The 16,682-nt window shown below is 39.4% G+C and overlaps 1 protein-coding gene across 1 annotated transcript in view; it reads left to right on the forward strand.

Moving 5' to 3' along the window:
* The window catches only part of Pgap1 (post-GPI attachment to proteins inositol deacylase 1), a 65,353-nt gene that overhangs the window by 24,949 nt on the left and 23,722 nt on the right, over positions 1-16,682 (forward strand). Inside the window, exons 10-19 of the mRNA XM_057758448.1 lie at positions 1,045-1,128; positions 3,282-3,328; positions 4,167-4,218; positions 7,973-8,050; positions 9,931-10,006; positions 12,730-12,803; positions 12,915-12,969; positions 13,584-13,650; positions 14,052-14,160; positions 15,006-15,044. Of these exons, the coding sequence (XP_057614431.1) occupies positions 1,045-1,128; positions 3,282-3,328; positions 4,167-4,218; positions 7,973-8,050; positions 9,931-10,006; positions 12,730-12,803; positions 12,915-12,969; positions 13,584-13,650; positions 14,052-14,160; positions 15,006-15,044 (681 nt within the window). The remainder of the gene's footprint in view (positions 1-1,044; positions 1,129-3,281; positions 3,329-4,166; positions 4,219-7,972; positions 8,051-9,930; positions 10,007-12,729; positions 12,804-12,914; positions 12,970-13,583; positions 13,651-14,051; positions 14,161-15,005; positions 15,045-16,682) is intronic.

Genomic DNA, 16,682 nt, shown 5'->3' on the forward strand with positions numbered 1-16,682 from the left:
TTTTTGTTAGAACTGTTTTGCTTTTCCTAGGCTCTCTTCTGGAGATCTGAGCAGTTGGTAGGGAATATCTGAATTAATAGGAAGGGTACAAAGATGACGATATCCTGTTTCTCTTCCGTTTATTGATTAGGATACTGATCAGAGAAGTTTCCCTTTACTAAACTTGTCGAAAGTAAGACAAACCCCACAGGAAAGAATGATCCGTGCCTGACTTCTGGCTTCTACCTTGTGTGCGCTGGCTGTTAGACTAGCGGTCACCCTTGTAGCATTCCTCATGGGTGGCCGTTGCTAGCACACATATGTAGATATGCTTGCATTCGTTGTTTGTTGATTCTAAGGTTGTTCTTTGCCTGACAAGCTGAAGCCATTTCAGGTGTGGCTCTTTATCTTTCAGTACAGCTACTTAGAGGTACTTTCTGTTAGTGCCCTCGTTCCCCGGTGTGGCAGAATGTTTCAGCTCAGTTTTTGCCTCTCCCCTTCTGGGGCTTGAATTTGGTGTTTATTTAAGGAATTGCTTTATGTAGGAAACGATACCTGCAGACCCTGGCCTGGCTCTTGGTGACTAGGTTGTTACTTATGGACCTTTTCAGTAACCAGAAGGATTGAGAATTCAAATATCGCAGCCATGCATGGTGGTGCACACAACACCCTTAATCCCAGGGAGGCAGAGGCAGGAGAATTCCTGAAAGTCTGAGGCCAGCATGATCCACATGGCAAATCCTGGACCAGCCATTGGTATAAAAATGAAACCCTGTCTCAAAAACAAGACAACAAAAACATTAAACAAAAGGTAAATCATCGTCATTAACACACAGAGAGAGACACACACACACACACACACGAATGCATTAACCCTGGTGCTTGCCTGACAGTTCTGGACTGCTGAGTTTTTACTTAACCTTTTCCTTCCTTATTCTTTACCTTCCATTCCCAAACAACTGGTTCTTAGTAATAGCAATAATATATAATTTATTCCCATTACCATAAGTTCTTGAATGATGAAATTATTTGCTCACTATAGTTATTGTTTTCTCTCTTTTTTAGAACTCTGAAAAGATTTATTTTGCATTTCCTCTTGCAAATCACAGGAAGAGCTACACTCATGCCTACTGCCAGAGTACCATGTTGGTAAGATGCTTGGCACCGTCTCCTTTAAATTTCCAGCTAGGAGGTGTGTTAGTTATCTTCGTTGTCACCGTGATAAAGTACCTGAGGGAGGCATCTTAATAAGGAAGTGTTTGCATTTGCTTATGGTTTAAGTGGGTACCCCGTCATATCAGGGAAGGTGAGGCAGCCCATGGCAGTAGAAGGTGATGAGACCCCCTCCTATCTCAGCAAATTAGGAAGCAGAACTGGGAGCAGAAAGGAGGCTGGACTGTAGCTCTCAATGCCTGCCCCACACCATCCTACCTCTTCCAGCCAGGCCTCATCTCTTAAGATTCCACAAAATATCCAAAGACAAGCCTCTAGGGAACGGCTCATATTCCAGCCATAGCCGGAGGTCAGCATTGTATTGAGGAAAATGCTTGTCGGATTGCAGCTCACACATCTGAATGGTTATGGGGTTGTTTTCTGTATTTACTGTCTGTGGATGTGTTGGCTTAAATGAGAATAGATTCATATATTTGAATACTCAGTCCCCAGTTGGTGGAACTGTTTGGGAAGGATGAGGGGGCGTGGCCCTGTTGGAGGAGATCTGTCATGGGGTGGACTTTGAGTTTTTAAAAACCCAAGCCATTGCCAGTTGGTGCTTTCTACCTGGGCTTGTAGATGGAGCTGTGAGCTCTTGGCTACGGCTCCAGCCTCTTGCCTGCTGCCATGTTCCCCTCCGTGGTGGTCATGGGCGCTAGCCCTGGGGAACCGTGACCTCCAAATGAAATGCCTTCTTCCGTAAGTTGCTTTGGTCATGGTGTTGTCACATCAGCAGAAAAGTAACTAAGTCAGTTGAGTATTAATTACCGTAAGATAACATGCAATTTAAATCTTTATTTCAATTTTTTTTTGTAGACCTTGTAAGTCTATATAAAAGTAGGGAGAAAATATGATAATGAATTATTTTGTAACCAGAACACAATTTTGAACAATTACCAATTCTGCCATTGTGACTTTATTTATTCCTGACTTCTAAGTGCTGGGATTATGAACTAACTTGCAGCTCTGGCCTGACCTCCTGCTTCAGAATCTCTCATTATTGTTCCAAGGAGCCAGAATCGCACAAGCATTTTGCCTACAGGGAGAGGAGAGAAATACTTAATTGTTATTTTCTCTTATTCTTAAAAAAAAAATCATTTTTTATTTAAACCTCATGAAATCAGAGACTGACTGCCTGACTCACTGTTTTCTCTGAGACCTTAACTTTTTGGTCCTTAGAATGAAATTTATAGACGTTGGTTCAAAGAAAGGATTGATTTCACCATCGCTTTGTTTGAGATTCTGAGGCAGCTTAAATAGTTGTCTTGACCATGCTCCCCATCACCCCACACTCTGGTGGGATTTCAGTAGCGCCATGTTTTCATCCATAAAAGCTGGAGTAAAAATGTCAGGTGGTAGTGCTTTTTATATAACCAAAGCTAACTGTGGGATGGTTTGTTTAAGGAAGGCAGGCAGGCAGGCAGGCAGGCAGGCAGGCAGGCAAGGCAGTACATTTTGCAGCATCTGATTCAGTGCTGATGACGTAGTGGCTACCTTCAGTGTCCAGCCTTGCAGTTGGGTTTCTGTCTAACCACATTTTTGGTGATATAGGAGTTATATTCCTGGTAGTCAAATGAGAATGGGGATAATAAAGTAAAAAGCCAGCTTTTCAGATTAAAGGTGTTTGTTTTTTAACATCCTGGCTGTGGGTGTGTGTTTCTAGAAATGTCTGTCTCTAGTTCATGCTTGCTTTTGTTAGGATGTAGATTACCGTGTGTAACTACAGCATGGATACTGCGAGGCCAGACATTGGGGGCAGTGGTTAGGAACACTTAGGTCATGGGCTGCACAGATGCCCGAGGCCAGTCTCGTGCTGTGGGTCAGCTGCTCATCCGCTCGACCCAAGTTAGTCACACACTGTTGTCCTACCCTCGACCTGTGTGTCTTTTAAAAGCACGTTGGATGCTCCTTAGTCATAAACCACTACTTTGTTTTCTGTGATCCTAACCATTGATGTTCCTATATGTTATATATATATATATATATATATATATATATATATATATATATATATATATATATATATATATATCTCAGTGTGTATTTGAGATGCTTGTTTTATGACATTGTTTTCTATTATTAACCAACAGGATACAAATAGTTGGATTTATGGCTGTATAAACAGCACATCTATGTGGTAAGTTTTTGGATCGCTTGTTCATTTTTTTCTTAACACAAACAGTGCTCAGAAATTACAGTTTCAGAAAAGGTATATGTGTGTATGTATACATGCATGCATATTTGCATGCACACGTACACACACACACACACACAATATTTTTTTTCTCTTTGATTTTTGAGATAAGGTCCCATTCTGTAGCCTGGGATGTCCTGGAACATACTGTATACTCTGGCTTGCCTGGAACTGACTGTTACTCTCCTGCATCAGCTTCCCCAGCGCTGAGCTTATAGACATGAATCACAACAAATGGCACTTTATATGCTCGTTATATGATCATTTTTGCTGCTGTATCGAATTGTAATTTTTATATTTTAAATTTTGATTATTGTATGTGTGCATGTGTTATACATTGCATGTGTGTGCATATATGATGTGCATGTGTTTGTGCTCTGGGCGTGTGTGTATGCAGTGTGTGGTCATGCATGTGTATGCTGCGTGCATGTATATATATGTGTGTGTTCATGTGCTCTGTGTGTGCGCATGTGTGCTTGCACGTGTGTATGTGCATGCATGCATCTCTGTGAGTACACACGCCATGGTATATGTATAAAGTTCAGGCTGTCAAGCTCGCCCTGCAAGTGCTTTTTCCCACTGACTCATCTCCCTGGTTTGTTTTGTTTTGTTTTTGCTAAGGGAGCTTTATGAACTTGTATACAGACTCTACACTCATTGCAAACATACAGTCTCTCATTTCCAGGGCTGCAGATCTTTTTCTCTTTGCTCTGAAGTTTCTTTACAAATTATAATACTTGAACATTTGCCCTCTAATTATACTTTCATATTTATTTCAAAGCCGGCAAGGGGTTGATTTATCATGGAAAGCTGAACTGCTGCCAACAATCAAGGTAAATGCTAGCCTTAGAATTTTATATTTCAGTTAAAAAAAAAAAAAAAAAGGTTGGTAGACCTTTTAGAACTGGCTCTTTAAAAAAGTCATAGGAGTCCTTTCTTTGGAATTGTGTTTGATGAGGTGTGGCAAACAATTAATTAGCTGTGTTTTGTTTATCTTTAGAGATTAAAAACTATAAGTTGAGAACTTGCTGAACCGGTTGTAATGTCATTTACTGAAGGAGTCAGAGACACTTTCTTATTTATTTATTTAGTAAAGATTTCTGCCTCTTCCCCGCCACCGCCTCCCATTTCCCTCCACCTCCCCCAATCAAGTCCCCCTCCTTCATCAGCCCAAAGAGCAATCGGGGTTCCCTGCCCTGTGGGAAGTCCAAGGACCACCCACCTCCATCCAGGTCTAGTAAGGTGAGCATCCAAACTGCCTAGGCTCCCACAAAGCCAGTACGTGCAGTGGGATCAAAACCCATTGCCATTGTTCTTGAGTTCTCGGTAGTCCTCATTGTCTGCTATGTTCAGCGAGTCCGGTTTTATCCCATGCTTTTTCAGACCCGGGCCAGCTGGCCTTGGTGAGTTCCCGATAGATCATCCCCATTATCTCAGTGTGTGGGTACACCCCTCGCGGTCCTGAGTTCCTGGGCTCGCGCTCTCTCTTCTTCTGCTCCTGATTTGGACCTTGAGATTTCCAGTCCGGCGCTCCAATGTGGGTTTCTGTCTCAGAGACAACCAGTTAGTGCATTCTATTGAGAATTCATTTGGGTGGGAGGACCTTGCAGTGGGAGGTGAGATTTCAAAGAGACACCGAATAATTTTCTAGATTGTACCACATTGTGGTCAGGTGGCTGGGTAAGTCTTGTATCTCAGTATCCAGGGTGGCAAATCACAGCCTGGATTTACCTCATCGTTGTTAGTGATTTCTTTAGCTGACTCCAGTAAGCTAGCAAGTCTTATTTTTCTTCTTCTTCCTCTTTAACAAATACTAATTTGTATATTCTCAAAATAAACTGCGGGAAACACAAAATAAGTCTGTAATTTGAGGATAATGTCGGTTCTAATTTCCAAGCTGTGTTTATTATAATTTACGGTCTTGTCTGGGTTTGGCGGATTCAGTTTTCACATAAATCCACACCTTAAAATAAAATCCTCTCTTCTGATGAGCTCAGACTTGAAACAGACGTCTGGCTGCTCCCAGCCCTCCCCCATTGATTCCAATTGAGTTATTTTTTTTTTTCTCACGGATACTCATTTCCCTATTGAGGGAGCAGGACGAGGGACCGTCCTCCAGTCGTGTCCTCTCCATCCCTGAGACACATCCCCAGCCTTTTGCTTTTTATTTTTGAGATGGGGGAGGGGTCTCACTGAGTATACTTGCTGACCGTATATATATATCCCACATAGGCATTGAACCCATGGTTCTCCTGTCTCAGTCGCCTGAGTGGCTGAAATATTAATTTGTATAAACAATTTACCATGTTAATTGTATTATGAGAGAGAAATTTTACAAGATGAATAATGTAGGAAGAATAATCTCTTAAAAAACTTTTGGTTTTTTTGGGGGAAGGGTTGCTTTGTTCACTCTCTGTTTATTTGGAAACAGTGATCAATTGTATTTGTAAAACAAATGTATAAAAAAGCAATTTTACTCAATAGCATCTTTAAAAAAAATCTATCCTTAGTCTTAAATTTCTATGTAAAAGCAAGACAGACAGAAGCGTTAGGATAGATCTGATTGTAGAATCTTCTCTCATTCTCTTATATTTCCAACTTGGACATCCTATCCCTTTTATAATTTCCAAAAGCAATGGATACCTAAAGGCCTTATGAAACACACTCTGCCCCTGCATTTTAAATGCACTGCTCAACTAGCTGTGGTGTGCACCTGTAACCCAGTCTCCCCCAGTGGAAGAGAGGACAAGAGCTGAGAGGTAGAGGCAGCAGAGTTGCAGAACAAGGATTTGTCTCTGTATCATGAAAACTTTTCTTATACAGTTTAAATTTCATAAGGAAATACTGTTCCTATAATTCTACAGAGACTGAAAAGTGGTTTACCAAAGGGTAGGCCCCTTCAGTTCTTAAGTTAGGAATTACATGTCTGGATAGCCAGAAGACAAGATGTTCCAGCTGCCTACTTTTAACAGTGATTTCTGGAAGAGCAGATTGCTGTATTCTTCAGGCTTAGGTCTTCTAAGTTTACGCTAACACTAAACACAAACTAACTTTCCCACGTGCCCAGCCTTGTAGCCTTCGGGATCACTGTCAAGTGTGACTTTTCTCCTTGATTAGGACAACGTGACGTATTCACACCAGGCAGTATTCTCTCCACCACGGGTGTTCAAATAGAGAAACGTGATGAAATGATTAAGTGGGAATATTTCGTAGGTTTTATGCATATTAATGTCACCAGAGCAGAAGTAATACCATGAGAATCATCAGCCTGAGGCGCCTCTGCTGACTGTACTTTAATAAATGGGCAGAGTCCTCCAGTAAATCGCCACAGATTCTTAACGGTCATGAGAATCCGTGTTCAGGAGCCCTTAGAGCCAATTGCCACAGGGAACAACTCAGTTCTTCCTGACCGATTTATCATTCATGCGCTCTCCCCAGCGTCTGTAGCTGTAATTTATGCCGCACCTTGAACACTCTTTTTTCCCTGAGTACTTAAGAATTTGTTGCTTAGTTGGGCGTCTTGTCAGGCCTTTGGAGAGACGCTCTCAGGTTTTCAGCCTCTGCGCTTATGTCCGGCTGCCCACATCGGTGTTTCTGAGAGAGAGTGAGGAAAACCAACATCTGTAGAAACTTCTTAATGTGCACATTTTTTATTCATTGCAATGCTACATCCACATCCAGAAATGAAGGGTTGGAACCTTGGCAATTGTTAAAGAGGCTAGTCTCAACTTGTCGATTCCCCAGATGTGGACTATAAAATCTGGTCTTCATTTTTCTGTGGTAGAACCAGTTGATTGTTATTTGGTGAGACGCATCATTAGCTGTGTGTCTTCATCATGTACTGAACGAATTTTATTGAATGGTGTTTATGTATTTAGCCTGGACTCTGCTATTTCAGCTCAGTCCGAGTCCTTGGAGATTAAGTTGCTAAGTTTTCCCTCACGTTTAACACTCTTTTGAATGTTCTTTGTCATTTACTACCATAAATGTAGAAATAAAACCACAACGTTCTCTGCAACAGATAGCCAAATTACAATTAATACACCACACTTGGAAATGATTATGCAAAATCATTAGCTTTAACGTTAAACATCCTTTGTTCTATGTGAAGAGATATTCAAGGAATATTTTAGGTGATTTATATTTAATAGTAGTTCCTATAAATTTGTCTTTTGTAGGGTTATTGATGGGAGTGTAAATGTGGATATAAACCTGATTTGTGTGTGTTTGGGGGGAATGTGGGGATAAGCTGAAAGCTAAATTCAGGGTTCATGCATATTAAGTGAGTGCTTTAAGAAATGATTTTTAGGGGGCTGGAGAGATGGCTCAGTGGTTAAGAGCACTGCCTGCTCTTCCAAAGGTCTTGAGTTCAATTCCCAGCAACCACATGGTAGCTCACAACCATCTGTAATGAGGTCTGTGCCCTCTTCTGGTACTAAGAATACTGTATACATAATAAATAAATAAATGTAAAAAAAAGAAATGATTTTTAAAATAACTCAAGAAATAAGTTTTTATAATTTTTCTTTGACATGCGTTTTCTGCCTCAGAAGTAAAAGGCTCTGTATCTTCACTACTGTCTTTCAGTCTCTGACGCTAAGGCTCCAAGACTACCCGTTTCTGTCACACATTGTTATCTACATCCCGTCTGTCCACGGAAGCAAGGTATCAGACCTGTTAGGGTTCTGTGGGCATGCTTGGGGGGCCGTCTGTCCACAGAAGCAAGGTATCAGACCTGTTAGGGTTCTGTGGGCATGCTTGGGGGGCCGTCTGTCCACAGAAGCAAGGTATCAGACCTGTTAGGGTTCTGTGGGCATGCACGGGGGGCCGTCTGTCCACAGAAGCAAGGTATCAGACCTGTTAGGGTTCTGTGGGCACGTGCGGGGGCCGTCTGTCCATGGAAGCAAGGTATCAGACCTGTTAGGGTTCTGTGGGTATGCACGGGGGGGGGGGGTCTGTCCACAGAAGTAAGGTAACAGACCAGTTAGGGTGTTGTGGACATGCACGGGGGGCCGTCTGTCCACAGAAATAAGGTATCAGGCCTGTTAAGGGTTCTGTGGGCATGCGTGGAAGATGCTGATGAGAAACTATTTCTTGATGATTTCTGAACAGATACAGGATTATCTAAAGCGATGGCCAGGGTGGTGAGCTCCCTGGTGTTGTCATTAGAATGTCCCCTCCCTGTGAACTACACAGAATAAATACAGATCCTTAGCAGCTTTATGGTTTGGGAACTGCAGTGTGGAATTTAACTGCAATTCCCTGCGATCACAAACCCAGCAGCAAGCCCAGAAACCGACTTCAGATATTTTAGAGAGATACCTTTGGGTTCTGCCTTTCTTGATTCAGGATCTGTTTTGCTACGCAAAGCTAAGAGCACAGTCAAGTTTTTAAAGTAATAAAAAAATATTCTAGTATTTGAATACCTTCAGGTACAATGGTTGGAACTGCTTTTGCAAGCCACTTCACCATCTCACGATCCACCCAAATGATCCTGTTCACTCTAGTCTTGGAGTGGCTGTTTTCTGTAGTGGGAGGATTTCTTGTTTGGCTTGTGAGAAGGAATGGGAGCAAAGCCCTTAGCGTGGTGGTTTTGTTTCTCAGCACCACACATGTGGGCAGGTCTGGTAGAAGTCTCGCCCTCCTCCTTTCCAAATTCAAAAACAACCGACCATTCGTCCGTGGGCAGAGGAATTACCATAGCTGAGACACCTAAGGTGGAGTTGTCACGATAGCCTAGGGTGGACTCTGGTTGCGTCCGTTCTCTTGAGACAGAAAACCATCTTCTAACTATCGTGAGGATTATATTTATTTTTCATCACCTCCTACTGGCCAAAATAACTCTGTGGCGCTGTGATTCTTTCAGGAACTGTTCCTTCTGCAGAATGCTGAAACAGGCTCCCTGCACATGTCTACAAATGTTGCTAGAAAATGAAAATGTTGTCAAAATAAAACTTGTAGTGGCATGCCACATTCTAGGTTTCCATTTGTGGAAAAAAAGCACATGTATTCATAAGTGAGAATTCATTTTTCCTATTTTCTGTAATAACTGGCTCATCTGTAATAATCTCATAAACAGCATTAGCTATAGATGAATGCAGATGAGTGATTACAGATGCCTTTTACAGCCTGATTAAAACTGTAGATTAAAATTTATAGTATTTAATAAAAAAATCATAAGTAACAAAAGTTACATTCCCCTTTTGACTAGGAAAGTACTCAGAGACATATTATCTAAACCCTTAATCTTAGATTATTTTGCATCTCAGTGCTTTGGTCTACTCTTTAATAAACACCGATGTTATAATAAAACTTTGCAATGACTTTGTTATAAAAATGACCTTCAGGTAATTTAATATATTCGATTGAGAAATTGCTTACCTAGTCTTCTCAGCATAGCATCTGCTTGAGGGATTCTTACCAGAGCTATAATCCGTGGTGCTTTCTCTAAAGCTAAGGTTTTATTTTTTTTTCCTCGCACAAATGTCAAGATTTTTTGCTAAGTTGAATTCTGTATTTTCTAATAAATTAATGTTATATCTCAGTTTTTCATAGACTGTGAATTCTTTAAAAAAGAAACAAGATCCATACAGCTTCCTGTAACTCATCTTTTTTCCTTTGGTAAGTATTTCATTTTTGAAGCTTAAGCATCATTTTTAGCAGTGCCAATTTATTTTGCCAGTCACAGAATATTAAATATTAGTATATTTCCAGTATAGTTCTTAGGAAAGTATGTAGTCAGGTTGAGTGGTCGGATCCTCGCTAAATGCTGGGCCAGCAGTCAGCTCCCGAGAAGTGAACTCAGAAGGTATGGTTTTTTTCATTGCTTTTCTATTGCTGTGATAAGACACTATGACCAAGGCATCTTAGAAAGCAAAGTCTCCAATTAGAAGACATAACGGCAAAGCAGAGGCCAGGAGCCTGGAACAGCCGAAAGCTCACATCTTGATCCCAAAGAAGGAGGGAGGCAGAGAGAGACTGGAAATCACTGCCGGCTTTTGAAACCTCTAAGCCCACCTACGTGGAATACTTCTTCAAACAAGGCCACGCCTCCTGTCCTTTCTAAGTTGTTCCTCTCACGGGGGACAAAGTATTCGAACACAGGAGCCCACAGTGGCCATTCTCATTCCAAATCTCCTCTGTATTTTTCCATAGTTTATATAAACTTGCAGTAACCAAGCGCTTCTATATGTGTAGAGTCTTATGTGAAATTTTTACCAAACCTGGCGCATTTTATAGTTTTTTCATAGAACTAGCTTTGATATTTTTATTGCGTGAACAAGTCTCATTTATTTCTCTTTCTGATTCTGTGCTTGTGGCTTCAGCACGGTCATCCTGACTTTTCTGCTTATCAATAGGAAATCATGCTTGGTTCTGTCATGGACACACAGTATATCTAGATTGTTGTCTGTCTTATGAAGGACTCATGACTATATGTTCTTGGTTTTTATGTGTATGGGTGTTTTCGCCTGCATGTATGTATGTGTGCCATGTGTGTGGAGGCCAGAAGAGGGAATTGGAAGTGGACTTACAGGTGGTTGTGAGCCACTGTGTGGTTGCTGGGAACTGGTTGAACTTGAGTCTTCTGGAAGAGCAGGCAGTACTCTTAGCCACTGAGCTAAGAGTACTCCATCCCCCAATTAAATGTTCCTATGAGCTTTATTATGAAAGAATTTTAGACCCATAGTTGTTATGAAAGAGTACAGATTTCTTTTATATCCTTTACCAATCTTTTCCTGATGTTGACCTCTTACTTAAATGCAATCCTTTGTTTTGTTTTGTTGTTAACAATGGCTTGCTATGTGGCAGGCTACCCTTAAAACTTGTTAAGTCTCCTGCCCCAGTCTCCTGAGGGCTAGGATAGAGCCTTCTCTGCCGTGTTTGTCTAACACAGTCTTTTTTATTTTTTTAAACTTATCTCTGTGTGTATCTGTATCTAGGCGTGTGTACATGCATGTAGGTGCCTGCTGAGGCTAACGGTGTCGGATCCCCTGGAGGTGGAATTAGTAGTGATGTGGTTTCTGGGAATCAAACCCAGCTGTTCTCAGCCCCACAATATAGTCTTGAACCTAAATTAGTATTGTTATGATATTTAATAACCTAAGCAGACCTTATTCATTGCCAGCTTTTGCTTCTGGTCCCCCTCTAGGGTCCTGCATTGGGTTTGATTGTGTTTCCTGTAACTCAAGTCAATTCCTCAGTCTTCCCATGACCTTTATCAATTTTAAGCATTTCAAGGGTACTCAGTGACTTGTAGAACATCCTTCATTTGGATTTGATACTGTGACATTTTCAGGTTGAGGTTAAGTATTTTTTTTTGCCAAGAACAACACAGAATTCATGTGCCTACCTCATGTGTCTCGATGCACAATGTTGATCTAATTACTGTGGTGTTAATTTTTACCTTTGGATAATTAAGGTGGTATATCACTAATTTCTTAATAAATATCTTGGAGGAAATAATTTGAAAAAATGTTCAACTCATTAATTTTAGCATAAAACGGGTCGTTTATTCTTTAGCAAGTATTTACTATTGTATTCTCCATTTATTGAAATCCTGTCTGAGATAGAGTAGCCTCATCTCTCTTATTTATTCATTTATTTTTAAGACAGTATGGATTACTGGATATATATTTTGGGTGGGGCCTAGCTCAATGGCGGAGTGCTTACTTAGCATGGATACTTTATTCATGGGTTATAACAGTGTTAGATGTGCTCTTGCTTTTGTTGTTCCAGCTTTGGCTTTTAGGGGCTCTTTTAGCTTGATTACTGTACCTTTTCGTATGCTACATCCTTCATACGTGTACACACACATGCATACATATGTGTGTGTATCTCTTTCATGAAAGGGATAAGAAACTTCCTTTAAGGTTTTTATCCCCCTCCCCCCACCTGGGTCCCTGTTTGGGGTACAAAATGCTCAGAAAAATACAAAAGTAATGACTCTGAATTACCTGTTTCAGTTAAATAGCATGCTTTAGAAAACACATCTTCCTAAAATTGGAAATAAGTACTTGAATTTTTAAAAATACCTACAGCATCAGAAAGTCATTATAAGTACTGTTTTATTCAGCATTTTCTGCATGAGAATTTATTTTTTGCTTCCTTTATATCATCAGTGAAGGCCTGTTAACTTCTGTTTTAGACAGTCTCCATTGTAGCCCAGGTGGCTTCAAAAGCTCATCACCCCTGCTCATACACAACCCCACCACACCACACCACATTCTAACAAATTTTCTCCTAATTTCAAAATTCTCTTGTTAATTTTAAATGCTTTTTAAGCGATCAGTCTATTTTTGAAAATTCTCCAGCTTCTAAATAATGCAGTACTTTCCATTCAACAGGATTGACTTCAAGGAAGGTCATATTAAATCTGAGTGGCCTGTACTACAATATAGAGCTTCTGAACTTTGAACAGGTAATTCTCTTGAGTAGAGCAGGAAGAATTTCATCTTCATTTGCTCATTAAATAAATTTGCTTCATTAAACATATCAACTTTGGGTTTTTGTCTTTGTCAAACTTCATCAGATATACCAGGCTTTTAAAGTCAACGTGGTGAGCAAGTGCTCCAGAGGCAAAGGTGGTGAGTATGTGCGTTTCATGTGAGGAGCCAGTGAGTTGCTTCGAAGTCTCTAGAATGCTTATTTCATTTTTTCTTTCATATATTTTATAGAGAGTAAAATTAAATATATGATCATAGGGACATGTTTCTATTTTCAAGGAATTTATCCTAGACTTTTTCTTCATACTAAATCACATTCATGTGTTTAAAAGTTCTATGTATTTGGGGATGGGTGAGATAGTTCAGCCATTCCCAGAACCTATGTAAATCTGGAAGAAATGAATGACCCTCAAGAAGTACCTCTGACCGCCAACAACCATGTGCACTCACACGCAAGCCTCATACACAAACATAATAGTAATCATAATTTTTTTAAAAAAAAGTTAAAGTACTGTAGATCTTCGTTTTTTTTTTTTTTTTTTTTACAGCAGCAGGTTCAGGTTTGGCTCTTGAATTTTGTTTTAGATTTTTAGTACTAATTTGCTTTAATATTTTTTATGAGTCTGATATTCAGTAATCCTTTATGTGCACCCATCTTTTTGTAAAATGGACACTTTATATACAGTAGCCTTATAGTTGGCATACAAGTTAAGGTAACACTCAAGAGTAACACTCTCCCCTTTGTTTCTTAACAGAAGAAAAAACCAGTATCTATAAGCTTCATATTCCCTGGTCTTATGAAGATTCTCTAACCATCGCACAGTAAGTACATGAAAGAATTTACTTTAAACTTCCGTGTCTTAAAGTGGAACCTGTGCTTTGTTTATTTAAGTCATATGCATTATTAAAATATCTTTTAGGAAGTGTGTGTATACTTTAATGTCATGTCCTTTAACATATATGTACAGTAATCTATTGGAAGAACCGAGCACTTAACGTCTTGCTTGAAAATGAGTGTCTTACCTTTATTTCCACAACTTCACAAGTGCTAGAAGGGGGAAGCCAAATAACTGTATTGTGCATGGAGGTGTCCACACGCGATAACGCCTCTGTCATTTCCCTTCCTCTACATTAGTTCCTTATATTGAGCTGAGAACTGGCTGGGCCATGGCTGTTGGCCAGCGTTTTATATTTGAGGACTGATATTTCCATAATCTCTTCAGGGTTCCATCGTCCACAGAAATTTCTCTGAAACTTCACGTTGCTCAGCCGGAAAACGACAGCCACGTGGCGTTGTTAAAAATGTACACGTCTTCAGACTGTAAGTATGAGGTAAGACATATGTTTGCGTCATTAAGTATGGTTTAGTTATAGACAGACGGGGGTCTTTTTTTCTATTAGCTGATGTAGAAGCCCATAAATATGAGAAATGAAACTGCTAAATATTTTCCACTTTGTTTCTTTAGTGTTTCTGCAAGTATATTGTATGAGCATGTGAGCATCATATGAAAGAAGAGGAAGCTTAGTGGTCTAAACTAATTTATGGAAAAGTTATTCTAAATTTTAAAGCTCATAAACAAGAATCTTTCCTAAATTGAAGAGCTTCATTTAATTAGCCGTCATGCTATATAGTATAGTATATTATAGTTAACTATAGTAACAATCATGATGCATACTGGTTTATACCAGTACTTCTTTAGTTTAAGGCTCTTGTATTTTCTAAAGATCTGTATGCTTTTCACTGGTGGCTTATGTGAAGTATCTTATTCCTGGTTGGCATACATTAGTAATTCTGTAATGGGAGTCACTTCTGTAGGGCGGAACAGGAGCTAGCACACTGGCGGGATGTGTCCTTCCTGCCAAGTTTCAGGTGCCCCTCTGTAAAGAATTCATTTGCATCTGATGGACTTCACAGATGGTATTCTGTAGGGAAACTGAAATCTGCGTTTTAAGAACTTCAAGTTTTTACTGCTAAGGAGCAAGTATATTACAAAATATACAGAATGGTAAACTGTTCTTTAGACAGTTAGTATGGTTTGGGACATTCTTGAAGATCTCTTGTGTGATTGTTCAGAAATTACCATATTTAAAAGATATGCAGATGTACTCAATTTAATAAAACATGAAATGAGTTTGGGAAAATTAATCTCTTTTTTTAAACAATTATTTTATACTAGGTGACAATTAAGACTTCCTTTCCACAAATACTTGGACAGGTAAGAGACATTAATGCAAGTTGGTTGATTATTTATTGCTTTGTGATTTGAAAGGGATTTCAGTTTTTTTCAGTAAACTAGTAGTTTTTTAAGTAAGACCACAGATTTTAGTCTTTATTATTAGAACTTGGAGAATTGTACAATATTGATTAAGACAGAGAAATTAATAGAAATTAATACAAAATTTTTATTGCTGCTCTGATTTTTTTTTAACTTTGTATTTTGTTATCTCAGACATACTACTTTCTTGAATCATAAGATAATTAGTTAATATTGATGATTTTGTACTTGGTCATGATTGTAATTTAATCCTTTTTTGTAATTCAATTCTTAAAATTGAGTTGGAAACATTTTTGTATGCATTATCTCATTTGAATCTCACAACAACCTTTTGAGAATTAGATTTTAATTATCATAAAGTTTGTGACATAATAAAATTCAGTTAATGTATAATTTTTTTAATATAAATCATGAAGAAACCAGCGAATTTTAGTTTGAGTTATAAAATAGCATCATAAATACTTAAAAATTCATAAAGAGTTAAGGAACCAATTAAAATTATTTTCTGTAATATAAAATAATTCCTGCTCTCATGTTTTCAAAGTCTGCAGAAGACTTGTCACTTGCATAAAGAGAAGGTGGATATCAGCTCTTATCTATAGCCCCGTGGCCCATATTTCAGATTAGTGATGAGAAAATTCAAGTTACCAGAGTATGCGATGATCAAAGACGATTATACCAAAAAAGAGGACAGAGTAATATTTATGTTTAGATACAGAAACCTTTCTGAAAAGTAAGATTGTATTAGCGTCGCAAGAGCAAAGGTCTGTGCTTTCTTAAATGTCAAATAATGAACTTGTATTAAGTCCAAAGTTACAAAATGGAAAAGCACACATTCTTCTTTCATCCTTGGTTGCTTGGCTTGTAGATCTAGGATAATGAGTTCCTGTGTAACATAGCTAACTATTTGGTATATGTGTATTTTTAGTTTTATTGCTTAAGTTAGCACACAAAGTATTGTTAGATGTCACTACAACATTTCGAACTGTTTTGGTAAATTCCTCTCCCCCTTTCAAGCCCCTCTGCCCTCCCCACCTTAACTCTCCCATCTCCTTTCCATTGTTGAGGAGTGGGATCTCTGCAAACACCAGAGCCAGCAGAGTGTAGGTGGAGATTGCTTGCTCGCTTCCTCACTGCTCAGATCCGAATAATCACACAGAAACTATATTAGTTATGACACTGCTTGGCCTATTAGCTCAGGCTTCTCATTAACTAACTCTTACATCTTAAAGTAACCCATTTCTATTCATCTGTGTATCGCCATAAGGCTGTGTCCTACCGGTAAAGGTTCTGGCGTGTCTTTCTTCTTCCGCAGCTACATGGTGTCTCCTTGGCTCCACCTACTCTCTCTTTATATCTCTGTTCAGATTTCCCACCTAGCTTTGTTCTGTCCTGCCATAAACTGAAACAGCTTTATTTATTATCCAAGCAAAGCAACACATATGCAGAAGGACATCCCGCATCAGCAGAGTGACATTCCCCGTCTCCTTCTGTTGTTGGGGTTGGAGTCTCTGCAAACATTGTGGCCAGCAGAATGAGGAAAAGGAAGTCTGGGTCACCATAACTCGGTGGACAGTT

The sequence above is a fragment of the Chionomys nivalis genome, chromosome 26 (genome assembly GCF_950005125.1).
Source record: "Chionomys nivalis chromosome 26, mChiNiv1.1, whole genome shotgun sequence".
In the NCBI taxonomy this organism is placed as follows: domain Eukaryota; kingdom Metazoa; phylum Chordata; class Mammalia; order Rodentia; family Cricetidae; genus Chionomys; species Chionomys nivalis.